This window comes from Antennarius striatus, chromosome 17 (genome assembly GCF_040054535.1).
Source record: "Antennarius striatus isolate MH-2024 chromosome 17, ASM4005453v1, whole genome shotgun sequence".
NCBI classification, from domain to species: Eukaryota; Metazoa; Chordata; class Actinopteri; order Lophiiformes; family Antennariidae; genus Antennarius; species Antennarius striatus.
The window spans coordinates 20,487,522-20,504,871 of NC_090792.1; the positions used below are offsets into that span (position 1 = coordinate 20,487,522).

A 17,350-nucleotide genomic window follows, 5' to 3' on the forward strand; every position below is an offset into this window, starting at 1 on the left:
TCCTCCTGTTGTCGCGTACAGATTTTCAGAGTCACACAGAAACCCAGAGGTCACGGTGAAGTATTTTAAACCTGAAATACTTGAATATTCAGCTGTCAGTGGGTTCTATTTACCTCAGCTTAACGTCGGTCTGGATTATCAGTTTTCAAAAATACACGGAAATATAAAAATCAACTTGACGGTATTTTCCTCCACTTTACATCTGACACTGATATTGGAATCATAAAATCACTTATAAACTGTTATAAGCAAATAATATCATGTTACTGTACAATAAATCAGAATAAAAACATATTATTAGCCCATAGCAACCCCCGTGACCCACAATTAGGAAGAAGACAAGACGGAGACGTTTTTTCTGTTCTATATTGAAAATTAAAATTTAATTGTCAGCTTAAAATAGATTCACGTTAACCAAATATTATTAAAATATATTCATTCATTCATATTAAAGTTCAGTACAGAACTGGGAATGGTTATCTACAGGTTAAAACTGGTTAACCACGTCAACTGAGGTTTAACTGTTATTTATTTCTTTTTTTTCAAGGGATTTTTATTAAACACAACATTATTTGTATAACATTGATAATCCAGAGGTGTTGATCATTTCAGAATTATTTTCTGTATTTTTAACTCCTCTCGGTTCATCAGTTAAATCCTTCCAGCGTCAGACAGATTGAAATAAAGACCTGAAGCGTCTCAAGGTGTCGTGTGAAAAACTCTTGTTGGAAAGTTTTAGTCTGGTGCTGGAAAAAAGAAAATAAGAGAAAGGCTGAGGATTGATGCTGGAGCGTCATCGCTGGACCGACTCAGTCTCCTAGCAACAGGAAGCATCAGCCTCCGTGAGGACCAATGGGGGCGCTCCGAGTTGCATCTCGCTGCTGTGAACGGGGATATTTCAGGAGGCTGGAGCGTGGCGAGCGTCTCACGCTGGAGGAGCTCCGTCAGGCTGAACCGAGGGACCGGAGCAGGACGGACACCCCCCAGGAGGACACGGGTTCAAGTCCCAACAGAGACATTCACAGGTAAGAAGCACCAGTGGACGTTTAACAGAGCGTTTCAGAGTGGAACGCGTCCGATGCTCTAAACTCACACTTACGAAAGGAAAATAGAATTTAATCCAGATTAAATAGATCTGATTCATCTGAATTTGATGATTTGAATTCAGCTAATTCACTCTTTGAATAAAACGCTTAAATCTGTTCTTCAAATTAACGGTGGAAACTCGTGACCTCTCCTGCTTTTATGGGAAATGTTTGCTGCAGGAGAAAACCTATAGTGTGGCATCTCTCTCCCTCACACACACACACACACACACACACACACACACACACACACACACACACACACACACTTCCTACGCAGCCTCTCTGCTCATGTTTCGTCGTTATGCATCGTTCTCCCACAGACGATACATCCTGGCAGCCGTTAGACGCTAAAAACTCTGTGAGTCAGAGCAGCAGCTTCAACCACAACGCTTCCCACTCTGTGTGTGATTGATTTATGGCACACACACACACACACACACACACACACTCACACACAATCGACATCTTCCCCTCGTGCTCCTTCTTGAATTTCAAACAGCTTTTTGCCCTTTAATGTGACGACATTTAAAGGTCAAACAGGGATACTGTCGTCAGGTAGATCCAGTCTGAGGTGTGGAAACACATTCTATTGGTTAGATTTAATATATTCTTACGAACCATCACAGAAAAATATTTTAATTTTTCTCCTAGATGTCATAGATTTTATTTTATTCTCATTTTCCTGCTCTCAGATGTAAAGATATTTTTTTAGTGGAATTTAACATGAAAAACCAGAAAATTTCCACCAATTCTTGATTGGAAATCTTCTTTTTTTTATCAGGCTGATGCAAAAAACAATATTAATTCACCCTGAAAATTTCAAATTGGACATCAGAGCTGAATTTTCTGTTCTGACGTTCATTATCAGAAGTTTCATTCCTGCCTCCTCTTTCTCCTCTTCATCTCCCTGCCGGCTGTAGCTGCAGCGGCCTGATGGCGATGTGGACGTCCAGACCGGCTCAGACGCGCTGATTCAAACTGAAGCATCAGCATCAGGTGAGCGCAGCACCAACCGCTCAATAATCAAACACTTATAATCAATTATTGATCATTTAACTACAATCCAATCGGTTTTGTCGCCCGCAGCAGCCATTCCCCGTGAGAGAGACCAAACCATTCAACAACGTCGAAAGTCGCCTACTTCAAGAGGAAATATGCGGAAGAGGAGGATTTACAGGGAGGCCTGCACGGATATTTTCCAAAAGTATTCACCTGTTTGCTTCTTGTCTTCCTGGTTTTACAGTCATGTGACCTTCCCTCGGACCTATCTCTTCACACGCTCTCCAGAAGAGTCCTGTTTCTCTCTTTTTATGCAGATGATGTTTGAGTGTTTGTGATGAATTCTCTTTGGCTTTAAATCCAAACTGTCGTTTGAGTTCAGCTCAGATTAACATGATGGTTTCTGGAAAGATCCGTCTTCACTAGTGGAGGTTCATTAATCTACTATTAGATATTAGAGTGTTGCTGGGCGTGGCCAGTAGAGGCTGCGACGGGGAGACACGGGATTATTTATTGGCTCCGACGGTCTTTTCAAGCGTCCTCCTCAAGACAGTTAGCTTGTTTTGTTTTTATGTTCTTCCTGTTTCTCTACCAGCGTCTTGTTCACACAGGAGGTTCTAGATGGGATGTGCTAACACGGCTAATTCCGCTAGCCTAGCAAATCATGTGATCTGTAAGAGTCGAGTCAGGAACTCATGAATATGGAGCAAAGATCTGATGAAGCTTGAGGCAGCATTTTAGGATTTAGTTAGGGGTTTGTGATTAAGATTAGGGTTAATCTTCGCAGTTAGTGGTTCGGATTAGGTTTGGGGTTGGCATGACAATTAGGATTACAGTCGGTGGCTAGGATTAGGGTTAGCATTAGCAGTTCGGGTTAGGATTAGGGTTAGTGTTAGCGGCTAGGGTTAGCAGTTAATGGTTCAGATTAGGATTAGGATCCCTAACAAACTCCGCCCGTCCTTGCCGTTGTCAAGCGTAATCTCTAGACGTCTTTGGCAGCCGGTGAGTTCATTATTATAAACAGAAACATCCAAGGACAAAAACACCAGGTCGTCTTTCATCTCCATGACGACCATGATGTGCTGCACACGCGTGTGGAGTCGTCCTTCATTAGTTTAGTCCCAACATCCAACATCTGAGAACAACTAAAATATATCTTCATAAATGAATCCTGTCACATGGTTTAGTTCCTCCTCCTCCTCCCTCTTCCTCACCTCCTCCTCCTCCTCCTCCCCTGCAGCACCTGATCCTGCAGGAGGACCGGAGCTGCATCCTGAAGCTGTCCCTGGAGAAGCTGAGGTTCCTGGAGGACCCTGAGGCCTACCTGAGGCGCTCCGTCCTCATCAACAACCTGCTGAGGAAGATCCACCATGAGGAGGAGGAGCTGGAGGAGGAGGAGGAGGAGGAGGAAGAGGATGGAGTAGAGGAGGAGGAGGAGGCGGAGGCTCCTGGAGCGCGGGAGCAGCGGCGGCTGCAGTACGCGGACCGGACGCGGGTCAAGGTGCTGGTGATGGACTGCTGCGCCACACCCTTTGGCCTGGAGGGGGTGCAGCGGTACCGGCTGGTGCCCTGCTGCCCCTACAGCCTGGGCTCCTACCCTCCCCTGGGGCAGGACCACCAGCTCCTCCTGTACCACCTCGACAACGGCTGACCACGCCCTCACGCCTCTGCAGCATCGCTTCACATTCTGGGCCTGAGGACCACACCCCCAGGAAGGGGGGGCCGCCTCAGAGGGTTCAGAGCCTCGGAGGGACTTGAACCTCTTCCAGGATGTCACTTCCTGTCTGCTCCTCGCCGGGAGGTGGCGGGGGGGTTTTGCGGCCTCGGGATGGATGGGGTCCCTGACCTCCGGGTCAAACGGGGGTTCCGTTACCATCATGTGAGAAACTCAAAGCGGGCAGGAAATGCTTTGCTGTCGATGTCGTGTCATTTTTTAATCTTTAGCGCCGCTCATGCTAACGTGAGCTGATTCAGGGATCGACACACTGCAGGCTACTTTTGATGCAAACGGGCTTGAATTTGTGCTGATATGCTTCTGTTCTCTTTTTACGCTGGTGTGTGATTTATGAAGCATTCTGCGTAAATAACCCCCCCCCCCTCCTCACTGAGGTGCATTCAATGCCTGTGGGACGAGTGTGTGTTTCTGTATTTGACATCTCTGGTCAGTCAATATGCTGTTCCAGTTTGCATCGCTCTGCTGCCCCCTGCTGGCGGCTGGGGGAACAACATTTTATAACGTTCAAATCGCTCAATGCAGTTAAATGACAGGAAATAAGACATTAAATACCGCTATTCAGTATTTTTAAGCAGTATTTAAGTATATAATAAATGATGAAACGTTATCATGCAGTTGTATGCAGACACAACGATTCAGGTAACAACTAAAGCTCATGAATTGACGTTAACATACACAATAAATACTTCTTATATCTAATAAAATATGTTTCTATAGAAGATGTCACTGTTTACAAATACACAACACACAAAACATTTAATATGGATTTATATCTGTGTACAACTGAATTCTACAGGATGATATTATGTGGTTTTATTATCTTCATTGGAAAAAGAAAGGGTTAAAACAAAGTTTTAAAAAGAAGGGGAAAATTTTGTCTTTGTTTCCCTTTTTATTGATGGTTACAAAAAAAATTATGTTCTGCTTTTTGTGGTTTTAAAAAAAGGAAATTGCATCAGCTCTGAGAAATCACTTCTTGTTTTTATCTGCTACCAAATAATTTGTTTGTGAATGACTGACAGGCATGTTGTTAGGAGCTGAGAACAGAATGTTTTTATGGTGGGATTATATATCTAGATATTTTCTATGAGCTGAAATACTGTCAAACGGGTGGAGTTTCGATGGATTGTCAGATGTTTTAATATTTAATGTGGATCAATGGGTGCTTTATAAAGCTGACTAATCTGCTGTATGACAATGGCGACTGATGACTTATCATCTTCCGTGTCTCTTTCTGTGTTTTGAGTGTTTGTAACAGTCGCTGGTGTTCAAATCTACGAGAAAAACCAACTGCAGGCAAAGATTAAAGCGATGTTAGATATTTTAAAACAAAAATTTATATTTTGATGAGAAAGTATATTCCATATTTAGGTAAACTATTTTGAAAAAGGCTGGTTAAGACTTTCTTCAGGTGATTGACTAAATAAAACATGTAAGGTGACTGTTCTCAAGTTTTTGGTGCATCTTTGTGTGACGATGCTACGGGAGCCGAGAGAGTTCAATGCACTTTGAAAAAATATACAAATAGATAAAAGAAAAAACAAACAGAAATATCTTCATCAGTTTGAAAACACGTTGTGTGTGTGTGTGTGTGTGTTCTTGTGTTTTCAACCTAATGAAATTGTTTTCTACGTCTATTTTTAATAAATCCAACATATAAATCGTGTAATCATCCAGTGTTCTCATTTTCTATCCGTTATGCTTCAACTGACACCGGTAACGGTAATAACAGTAACCGGTAATCCCTTCCCCCCCTTAAAAGACAGCGGGTGAACGACACAAAATAGGCGTGGTCACTTTACTGCGTTAAATTATTTAATTTAATGAGTTAAAAACAATTTATTTATATGCAGGAAACATGAATGAAACCAACGAGAATAGTTCAAAAACTTAAAACACTGAACATTTCCGAGACGTTTTACGTCACTAAAGGGGCGTGTTCTATGGTGCATTCACGTACTCTTGACAAACACAACCTTTGGTTGTTCCATTCACAAATCGCCGCGCTGGGACGGAACGCTGGCGTCGTTTCAGAGTTTAATTCACCTAGAGATCCTGCAACGTTTTATGGATGTTAAACAATCTCCCCTTGTTTTTGTGTCTAAAATATGCGCGGGCGTGAGTGTGATTGCTTGTGGCTTACAGAAAATGAATAAGTAAGTGGAAACCCCTCATGCTCGAGGAAGAACTCCTAGATATCCGACAGCACGTAAACGCAACAACAGCCGCCCTCCCCGTCCTGCTGTTGGTGGATCTGTCAGTGTGAGCGTGATCCCGGTCGGGTAGCGGAGCATCCGACGCATCCGGAGCCGTCGAACAGGAACACACCGAACCGTTTAGACGCCGCCGTCTCGCCGCGAGCAGTATTGGACCGGTTTTGATACAGAACCTCCGCCGACGTGACCCGCAGCTCCCCGGGCTTCACTTCTGATTAGCCGCGATGAACGGATCGGCTAGCTAGCATTAGCCGGAGTTGGTTCACTGTTGGGGGAAAGTAGCGGAGCCCGTGTGCGTCTCGTTCCGGCGGCGAACCGGAGCCAACATGGAGGAGAGAAGCCGCCCGGTGCAGCTCTTCCACTACCTACAAGACCCGCATCTCGTCGCCCGCTTCCAGTCCGCTTGTGGGGTCCGCGGGGTGTCGAGAACCGGCGGCGTCTCGCTGGCGACCAGCAGCGGGGAAGCGGACCGAACCCACCCGGCCGACAAAAGGGATTACCGGCGTCACGACGGGAGCGGAAACCTCGCCAGTGGCGACGAAGAAGCGAAACGTTTTCGTAACCGGTTCGGTGATTCCAACTTTATCGGAAATACAGGGGATGGGAGCGGCGGTCCCCCCCAGAACGGCTCGGTGGTGCCGGCCGGGGGTGACGGAGTTGGTCCGCTCCATAACGGCGGGAGGCTCGCGGGCTCCAGCCCCGCGTGCCGGAGCGTCCAGGGCGGGAAAGAAGGGGAAGAAGGCTCGCGCCCCGCCGGAAGCAGCACCTTGAAGCCGCTGCGGAGGAACTCGCTGACGGGGGACGGCGGCCAGGAGTTCCTGATCGACAACCGGTTCCTGTTCTACCTGTTCACGTTCGGCACCGAGCTGGGCAACGAGCTCTTCTACACCGTCTTCTTCCCCTTCATCATGTGGAACATGGACGCCTTCGTGAGCCGCAGGCTCATCATGGTGTGGGTGTGGGTCATGTACCTGGGCCAGTGCACCAAGGACGTGATCGGGTGGTCGCGCCCGGCCTCCCCCCCCGTGGTCAAGGTGGAGATGTTCTACAACTCCGAGTACAGCATGCCGTCCACACACGCCATGTCGGCCACGGCCATCCCCTTCTCCCTGTTCTTCATGACCTACGGCCGGTGGGAGGTAGGTCACCCGTCAGTGACGTCACTGCTATGTTTTTTTTTGGGAGGGGGGGCTCCTGCTTCTTGATCGCACGTGCAGCTGTGGATGACGCTCACTTTATTGATCCTCATCAATCACATCACATATTCTCAGTAATGGAGTTAATTCACGTTTTTCACCAGATTTTAATGTAACTTTAAAGTGGTTTAAAGTCACGTGACGGTTCGTTTCTGTCGCTCAAAGTTAATGGGAAAGGAAAGAGTTAAATATGTGACGTCACACTCGGATGTCATCCAACGGTGCAAACGCCAATGATGTTCAGATGGCAGTGACGTAACCAGTCCTTTTCTGGTATTTACTCATCATAACAATAAAGATGAGGACCCCCCCCCACACACACACACACACTCTCACACACACACAACTCCCCCAGTCAGTGATCCTGACACATTACTGCTGCGGTTCTGAATGCAAACATGTGAGGGGATCTGCAAACTGTGTCCTGTGGAATCGGACTCAACCGCGGTTGAACAGGTGATGCACTTCCTTCCCAGAATGCACTGCATTCTGGGAAGGAAGCCTGGGGGAACACCCCCCCCCCTTACTGAAGCAACAGCTTGTCATACAAGACAACAAAGTGTTGTCTACAGCGTTCAAACGTTTCCTCCCCCATCAAAAATTAAATCATCCGTGTGGCGTTACCATGGTGACACCTGACAAGTAGTAAATTAGCATGTTAACTGATCAATAAGTAATGATCGGTGCCTCTAAGCTGTGGTCTCCGAGCGCTTCGTGACGCCGGCCCTTTATCTACGTCCTGTTTTTGCATTGATGAAGTTCAGTGAGGCGTTCAGGATCATCAGGAGATAATCGCTTGTCTGCCCCCGCCTCTCCGCCCCCGTTCACTCAGGAGGAACAACGCCTCTTTGTGTCCTGTCTGTGGACGCCAGCGGGAGCAGAAGCTCCGTGTTGTGGCGTCGTCCACTTCCTTTGTCTTCCAGAGAAAACAGGAAGTGTCATCGAGCCGGGGAGCGAGCAGCGCCTCGTTGGTGCTGCGTCCACAGCTCCTGTTAGCTGAGGAGGCAGAGAAAACCCACTGAAGCACAGCCAACTAACAGAGTTTGACATGTTTTAGCCACAAAAAAGTAGTGACCAGGTGGGCGGAGCTACAAGCTGAGGTTTTAGACACGTGTGGAATCACAATCGAAGGGGCGGGGGGGGGGCAGAAGTGGTTCTGATTTGACACGCCTCTCTGTCCACCAGAGATAAGAGCGACAACCCGCCGCCCTTCAAGCGGGGGACGCTGAGATAAGCCCGGTGGCGTCTGCCCCCCCCTCCAATGTCTCAGCAGGACGTTCGCCGCGCGCCAATGTCAGAAAGCGTTGTGTGTAAACTACAGCCAGCCGTTGCAGAGCGGATAGGACACGCCTCAGGATTACCTGACGGCTGACCTGAAGGGTCCGTTTGACCCCTGAGGTTCCATGTCGTCCGTTTGACCCCCGAGGTTCTAGGTCGTACGTTTGACCCCTGAGGTTCTAGGTCGTACGTTTGACCCCCAAGGTTCTAGGTCGTACGTTTGACCCCTGAGGTTCCGGGTCGTACGTTTGACCTTCTTGGTTCTGGGTCGTACGTTTAACCCCTGTGGTTCCGGTCGTCGTTTAACCCCTGAGGTTCCGGGTCGTACGTTTAACCCCTGAGGTTCCGGGTCGTACGTTTAACCCCTGAGGTTCCGGGTCGTACGTTTAACCCCTGAGGTTCCGGGTCGTACGTTTAACCCCTGAGGTTCCGGGTCGCAGCGGGTCCAGAACAGCCACAGAACACATTTTTCTTGAACGTAATACAGATCTGTCGGTAGCTCGATGATGCAGCCAATCAGACACATCTGTCTGTCCTTCTGCACAGAAGGCAGCTGTTGTCCATCTCGCCCCCCCCCCCCCCCCCCCCCCCGCTGCTCTCCGAGGCCCCCCGCCGGCCCCTGGCCTCAGATGACTCGTCTGGGCGCAGCAGGACTCAAGCAGTCCTCCACCCATCCAACCTCCGCCCAGTTCCCCCCGTTCCAGCACGTCCTCCGAAATGAGGGGGGGGTGAACAGAAAAGAGCATCTGAAAGAGGGGAAAGAGGGAGGAAACGCAGCGGATGAGGAGGGGGGATTAGTTGGGAATTAAATGGAAGTAAAGAAGAGAGAAAGGAGGATTAAATCCGGAAGAAGGAAAGCTGGATCAGAGGAGACAGGATGTGGGGGGAGATGAGGAGCAGATTAAACCCTGGTGATCAGGGTGTGTGTTGGGGGGGTCATTTTGGGGGTTCTGGTTCTGAGCGGCACATGTGTGAAACCACAAACCCAACGTGTCGACATTCTTCACGCTGTTGTTCTGATCGTTCTCACGGATCTGTTGGCGTCGCATCCTGTTGGGAGTCAAACACGCGGGGGGGTTGTGGTCGGGGTGTGTTTGTTTACACTGTTCACACGCGACGCGTCACGCCAGAGTGTAGTTAGCGCCCGGTAAATAGCGTCGCAGGCCAAGCTACAAAAATGTCGTGTGGCGATGACTGCCGCACGCCGTTGTCTGGGAGACGACGGTGTTGACACATTCAAAAAATCAAAGAAACCACCAGAAAGTGAAACCAACAGCATCTGGACGGGCCTCAAGAACCACAAATAGAGACGATATCTGTGACTACAAACAAACACATGATCGATCACTAAGAAGTAGATATAAACCAAACTCAAACCAGCTTCTCCTCCTTTCTGATCACACTTCATTATCACAGCTATAAAGTCATGGCGCTAACACGTGGCCATGTTGACTCAGTTTAACCTGTTAGCACGCTACCGTTACCGCTACACTCAGCAGGCGGATTCAGTATCCGGATAACGGAATCATTCCTGCTTTCTTGGGAATTTTGAATAATCAAAAATGATCACAATCACAAGCGATCAATGCATCACGGGTGCACACGGTTTAGAGATTTCCGACTGTATTTGAACTCAGCAAACACCTTGATGCCAGGTTTGAATGAATCATCCTGTGTTTCCCTGTGGGAGTCACGGAGACGGTGTCGGATGCGTCGCAGGATTCCGATATGAGAGAGGAAATCCGAGCCGTCCCGACGGCACCACGGCGCACCAAATCTCAGCGGCCCTCGTCTTCATCGCAGGCCGAAGACCTGAAAGGGTTCCGATCAGGATTAGCACAACGACCCAGGTTGAAGGTTATGCTCTGGACACGCAGTCGGTTTATTAGATTACAGATTATAATGATTAGATAATAGATTATTATTAGATTAGATTATAATGATCATGACAGAATGACAGATACGCAGACGCTTCACCCGCTATCAAGACTGGTTAATGCTTAATGTGAGGTTTTAAACCGGGGCGAAGGTCAAGAGTCGACTGAACAGAACAAGTAGTACCTCCAGATAGGTGGTGGATGGATACAACATCAGTGAGACCGTAACTCGTTCTTTACCACGTGTATTATCATCTGTGGTTCTAATGTATTACTTTATTTAAATGAAAACAGTTTTAAGTCACAACTTCTGTCATGAAATCCTGAGAACATTCATTCATTATGTAAGTCGTCGTTTGGCTTGATTACACGACGTGCATCACTCACACACACACACACACACACACACACATACACACGTTGGTTCTCAGCTGCTTGAACTTTGAACCTGTCTATTCCTCCTCAGTACCCGTTCCTCCTGGGCTTCAGCCTGGCTCTCTGCTGGTGTCTGGTAGTCTGCGTCAGTCGGATTTACATGGGAATGCACTCAGTGCTGGTGAGTCCACACACACACACACACACACACACACACACACACACACACACACACACACACACACGGTGCCAACATTGCCCCCTTCAGTGCTGGTGTGCGGTTGATGTCTGAACATGATCGCTGACACGAGGGAGAACCTGACCGGCGGTGACCTCACCTGAAGAAACACACAGACCAACAACACAACACACATAACACTAATACACACACACATACACACACACACACACACACACACAACCTTCTGTTTGCTCCAGCGTGTCCAACACAACAAGCAGCAACGTTTTCCCAGCCCATCTCCTGGTACTTCCTGTCAGACGCTCTGGTGTTGGTGAACACGTGCAGGGTGAGGGTGTTCGGCGTTAAATCAGGACATGTTACAAACTTGGTCGGTTGTTTCTCGTCGGGTGTCTCATCCGTCTCACCCGACCCGTTGGGCTCTAGACGTCTGCGTGTCTTCCTGTCCAGACGGTGTGTGTGCGTCCTCGACGTGCTCGGGCCTGTTCCCCTGCACGCAGACGCAAACCGAAGCATCAACCCGTTAAGACTTGCTCCGTTTCCATGGCAACAGCAGGGCTTTAGTCGGATGAGATCGCCTCTCCGTGCAGGTACGGTCATGAAGAGCATCAGCCGTCGCCACCAGGTGGGTGTGTCCACCCCCTGGTTTGAAGGCAGTCACCTCTGAGTTAGCTGCTGCTAGCTAGCTGCTTCAGACCCCCCCACCCTACCTGCTGCTCCAAAAGGCTCTGTAAAGGGGGGCTAGCATTAGCATTTGTAGCATGGAGACTCCAGGCCCCTCCCCCTGGAACCCAGTTTTTAGCTCATTGGTTGGTTTTGGAACTTTAAACGTCTGACAGATCATCCAAACCGTTAGCGCGTCCTGTATCCACGCGCCGGACGCGTTAGCCCTCATTGTGGCCGTTTGTCACCGGTAGATGATGTCACGGGGAGCTTTGGGTCTGTTTCAGGTGTTTGATCAGTTCAGAGATGCTACGCTAACAGCTTCACGCTCCAGAGCTGGGACTGACGTTCTGTTGTGAACATGTGGGACTATTTTTGTCAAGTCTCACAGGATGTGACACAAACGTGAGGAAACCTTTAAACAGCAGCTTCCTGAAGTTTGTTGTTTCTTCCTGTTTCAGTTCATCCTCTAAGCGTCTGTGTCTTCCTCCTCACTCGTCCTCCTCTGACTCCTCTTCTCGTTTCCACGTCCCATTAAAGCGTGATCAGGTCAATTCTTCCTCTTCCTCTTCTCCTACTCCGTTTTCCTCTTCCTTTTCCTCTTCCTTCTTTTCCTTCGTCGTCCTCTCCTCTTCTTCCTGCTCCATTAGTTTTGGAACTTGCTGTTCCTTCAGAACCGTTTCCCACACAGCTCCCTGCCTCCAGTTTGATCTGATATTTTTGGTCCTCAGCCAGAAACGACCATATTTGGATGTGGGTGGAGCTTGTGAGGACAGCTGATTGCACCCTGATGGTGTGATGTTGAATGAAATCAATTGTTATTCTTTATCTCACTTGTGTTTTTGGAACCTCAGTTCCCATATTTCTGAAACAGGAAGTAGAATGTTGGCACGGATTCATCAACATCCTGTGAACTGAACTGCGTCGTTTTTCTCAACTGCTTAGCAAAAGCTAAATGTACGCGGCACTACCATTTAAAGTTTCAGTGGATTACTTTAAATTTGTTATTTGTGAAGGAGTTTTAGAATTTATGGATGTTTATTTGCAGTCAGATTTAATTACACGCCTGAGACGTGTAAATCAGACAAACACGGCGTCACGCCTGCGCTCAAAGGCGTGTCGCTGCTTCAGCTCCAACCGCTGGAGCCTCAGTCGCCGCAGACGGAGCTCCGTGTTGTGACGAACCCTCACGTTAACCGGGTCAGAACCATGACCTCAGAAACATGTTTGTGTTGACGAGCGACGGCGGGTCAAAGTTCGCCGGGCGCTGAATGTGTTGTGGAAGTCGTCACGCCTGTAGAAACAACTTCCTGCTGCCGTGTTCTGCAGGAAGAGGCTGGAGACGCGCCGCCGCCGGCGCCGATCCATCTGTGAAACTCGTTCACGTCGATTCTCCGGCGGCACGAGGAGCTCAGCCCTCACGTCTCATGTTTGTCTGGCGACACAGAACCGCCTGCAGGCCGACCCGCCGGGATGTCTGGGAGATTAACTCATTCACTGCCAATGTTTCTCCGACGCTCCGGACATTCATCAGTGTTTTCTTTCTGTTCTTGTTCCCATGATGCTTCACTCAGACACCAGATTCGCTTGTGAAGTTTTGTTGATCATAATCTGACACAACTTCCTCTGAGTCTCCATCATTTGTTCCATCACTGGATCAGCTGTCATGACGATAAATTCATGATTACAACCTGATTTTGACTGACGATCTGGGATTCGTTTTGGAACAGAACCGACTGAACGAGTCTCGACCACGATGCACGAGTCCTCCTGAGTCATATCGGCCTGACTGAGGCAGATGGAAGAGGCGGTTTCTTCCACTTCCTGTCCACTTCCTGTTCACTTCCTGTGCACAAACTGAGCTTGATTCAACATCTACAGTCATAGAGGGTTCCAGGAAAGCTCCACATCGGTTTGTGGGTTCACGGGGTTTAAGTGTGTGTATGTGTCTGTGTGTGTGTTACCAGAAGAGACATGCGATAACGGTGATAAAGGACGATAACCGATCCGCTGATGGATCTGCAGTGTTTATCTGGATGCTGACTCATCTCTGCACGACTCATCGCCGTGGATCCAGTCAGAGTCCGTTCAGCGGCGCCGCGGTTCTGGGACTCAGAGTTCAGCGCCGGTTAATGACTGACAGACGGGACGTCCCGCGCCGGCGCGTTCAGCAGCCAGATAAATATTTAAACTTCCGCCGGCGCTGCTTTCAGACACCCCAGCTGGAACGTTACGGCGCGTCACGCCAGAACGTTACAAAACGTTCCACCTGCTAATCCACAGGCTAACACTAAGCTAAATACTTCAGGGCAGGAAGCTAACTGTCAGCCCCACGCTCTGACCTCTGCGTTGGGCGAGTTCACTTCCTGTTTCATGTCGTGTTACTTCCTTCATCCATCATCAGAAAGTGCTGATGGGTAGAAACCCAGAGGGTGGTGGGTTTGAGGGCGTGTCTGCACTGGAGATGGGTAAAGGTCAGAGGTCAGGTAATGATATTTCCAGGTCTGACGGTGACTTCCTGTTTATTTCCTCCAGGACGTGATCGCGGGCGTCCTATACAGCGCCATGATCCTGCTCTTCTTCCTGCCGGCGTTGGACCTGATCGACGACTTCAACCTGAGTTGCCGCTACTCGCCCTTCATCATCGTGTTCTTCCACTTGGGCCTGGGGCTCTTCTCCTTCACTCTGGACACCTGGAGCACCTCCCGCGGCGACACCGCCCAGATCCTAGGCACGGGCGCGGGCGTGGCACTGGCGTCGCACGTCAACCGCCTCCTGGGATTGATGCCCGACCCGGCGCCGGAGCAGCTGCCTCTGGCCCTGCCCGCGCTCAGCGCCGCCCTGGTGGGCGTGTGCGCGCTGCGGCTGCTGCTGGGCGTGCTGGTGCTGCTGGCCACGCGGGCGCTGATGAAGGCCATCACCATCCCGGCCGTGTGCCGCGTGTTCGGCGTGCCCAGTGCCGACGTGAGGAAGGCGCGGCAGCACATGGAGGTGGAGCTGCCCTACCGTTACATCGTCTACGGGACCATGGGCTTCAACGTGCTCTTCCTGGTCCCGCTGCTCTTCAGACACCTGCGCCTCCTGTGATTGGACGGTTCTAGTCTCTGGAACTATTTACATTTCTTTGCGGTCCCAGGATGCACCAGTCGGGCGACCACTTCCTGTTTGTTTTATCTTCCTCTCTAAGCAATAAGACTTCATCCCTGCACCTTTTCCACACGCCACGCCCCTCTGTTTGTAGCCTCCTTTGATTGGTGGACGTCAGTGCGTCTCTTCCTGAAGGGCTCCTCCCACTGTGTCCGAACTGCTTCCTGTTTCTGCCAGGAGAATTCCCTGATCGTCCGCTCTTCTCTGGGATCGATTGCTTTTCCTGTGGAGAATCGATGACTTGGCACATACTGATTCCAGAGGAGGACGGAGCGTCGCTGTTTTACACTGTAAACTGACCCCCCTTCCCACCCCCCATTACAGAACGTGGTTAAAGGGCTTTTGTCGCGTATCTGCTGATGATGTCATCCTTACATCAGCTGGTCACATGACCTCACAGCTGTTAGCAGGTGATTCAGGCAATCATTTCTTTGTTCATTCCTCTCCGGGTTTGTTAGCGGGTGGGCGGAGCACATAGTTCCAGGACTCTCCAGGGTTTTCCAGGGGTTTCATCCGCCCGCCGCCGCAGCTGGCCTCAACTGATGTTTGATGTAAACGGTACTTTCCTGATATTAATGCACTGCCCCCCCCCACATCTGTATTTAAACTGCATTCAAAAACAGGACGCCGCCACTGATTGGACCAGCCTCACCTCTGTCAGGCTGTGATTGGTCGGTTTTCTTCCCGACTCGTCTGAATTTTTTTCTCCTCCAGTGAAACAGGATGTGGTTTTTTTCTGTTTCCTTTTTGTTTCTGGTTTCTCCTGTGGTGAAATTAGATTTAATTTTCTAATTTTCTAAACATATTTGCCTGGAAAGCTTGAGAAACAAACGTATAACATTTCCAGGGTCTGTAAGGATGGATGGAGTTTCATCTGTGGTAGAAGAGCCGTTCCAAACAGCTGATCAATATTATTTCCAGTGTCCAGATTAATTTTTCAGCAGTATTATCATTAAATTAAATTTGCTCCATTTGTTGGTTTGAAACAAATTTTTATGATTCACCTGAAGATTTTCTGTCAGAAGATCATCAATCAAGTAATCATTAGACAATAATGTTTCTCAGATTTGCTCAAATCCATTTGTTCAGAATCATTTTTGCTTTAATGCAGAGGATTATCGCATCCTTTCACTTCTCATCTGAAATTTTTGAAAATTTTAAAGTTGAAACAGTAAATTTTGGAACTGAAAAGATTTAAAAAGCACTCCACATATTTTCAAGCCAAAGTCATCTTAATAAACCAACATTATTTTGCGTGAATCTCCTGTCAGCACAAAGAAAATCAGGAAGTTTAGTCCATAATCACTAAATTCTATATATATTTTTCAAATGAACAGAGGAACCTTAAGTAAAGGCTCATCTAAATTCTTTTAAGGTATTTTATTTCTTCTTGAAATGCTGTCTCTCTTTTCTAAGAAACGTTTTCTACGTAAAGATAATTTTCTTACTCTGACCAAATAAGAAGCTTTAGAAACGTGTCTGCTCTGCTTCCCTTTAGTGCCTTTAATGTTCAGGAAAATGAGAATTTTATGTGAATTTTCCCCTGAATTCGGTTCTTCTTTCCAATCCTGTCGCATAGCTTTTTGCACTTTGTAGCCGGATTTATTTTGTTTTGGGATTTTTTGCAGGGAAGGAAAATTTGCGAGGAAATAACTTCTGATTGATAGTTCAGTCTTTTTTAAGATGGAACCAGATTTATTTTCTTGCACTGTTGCATCTTTACTGCCTTTAACAAAAACTGAGTCACTGTAGATGAAGATATTTTAACCTTTAAAGCGTTTGATTTTAACTTTCATTAATATTTTAATTTGTGTCGTATGAAGAAAACGTGTAGAGTTTTGTGTGTTTGTCCAAAACCAAATAAAACTGGCGATTCATGTTTGATTAAAGCGACGAGTTTCATTCCAAATTGTTTGATTCCAACACGTTATTTTTTAAAATTTTGCTTATTTATTGAAAACATGTGAAATGAAATGTCGTGAAGTTTGACAAAGCTGCATTTCTTTCACCAGTAATTTTGTTTTCATCAGTTTTCATTCTGGGTGACATTTTAATGGTGAAACCAGTTTGACTTCAGTTGTGTCCCGATGTGAACGTTAGAGGACCCTTCATGCAGTTTACCAGTATTTTTTTTTATATATGCAGGTTTTATTGTTGGATTCAAATTTAGGATCTTTATCTGTGTGAAATTAACTGAAATAAAATGTATAAAAATACATTTATCTGCTTTTTTTCTGACGTTAGCGACGTAGATAACATTGTACATGAAATACTTTTAACAAGAAAACAACGCTTCACTTCTGTTTTTCCTCTCGTGGTGCAAGTTAAAGTGAAAATACTTAATTTAAAATTAAAAAAATCAAAATTTTTCTCACGTAATTTGTGTTGTGAGGTTGTATTTATGCACAGGTGCCCCTTTAGCCCAATGCTAATGCAACCAAACCACTTCAGATGTGGGACAGCTGTGAACCTGAACCCCAACAGCTTCAGACCTCCAGCCTGAACCACAAGCTGCTGCTGTCACCTGCTGGAGGACGGAGAACAAACTCCTCACCTGAAACACCCTCACATTTCTTC

At 47.6% G+C, this 17,350-nt stretch overlaps 1 protein-coding gene across 2 annotated transcripts; it reads left to right on the forward strand.

Annotated features, from left to right (window-relative positions):
• The first annotated feature begins 6,083 nt into the window (after positions 1 to 6,083).
• sgpp1b (sphingosine-1-phosphate phosphatase 1b) lies at positions 6,084 to 16,991 on the forward strand. Of its 2 annotated transcripts, XM_068338784.1 has the most exons (3): positions 6,084 to 7,177; positions 10,856 to 10,945; positions 14,162 to 16,991. In XM_068338784.1, exons 1-3 carry the CDS (start codon positions 6,365 to 6,367, stop codon positions 14,711 to 14,713), a joined length of 1,455 nt encoding a protein of 484 aa, XP_068194885.1. In that variant the 5' UTR covers positions 6,084 to 6,364; the 3' UTR covers positions 14,714 to 16,991. The 2 variants fall into 2 exon arrangements, with proteins under 2 accessions (XP_068194885.1, XP_068194886.1); XM_068338785.1 differs by lacking the exon at positions 10,856 to 10,945.
• The last annotated feature ends 359 nt before the right edge of the window (positions 16,992 to 17,350 follow it).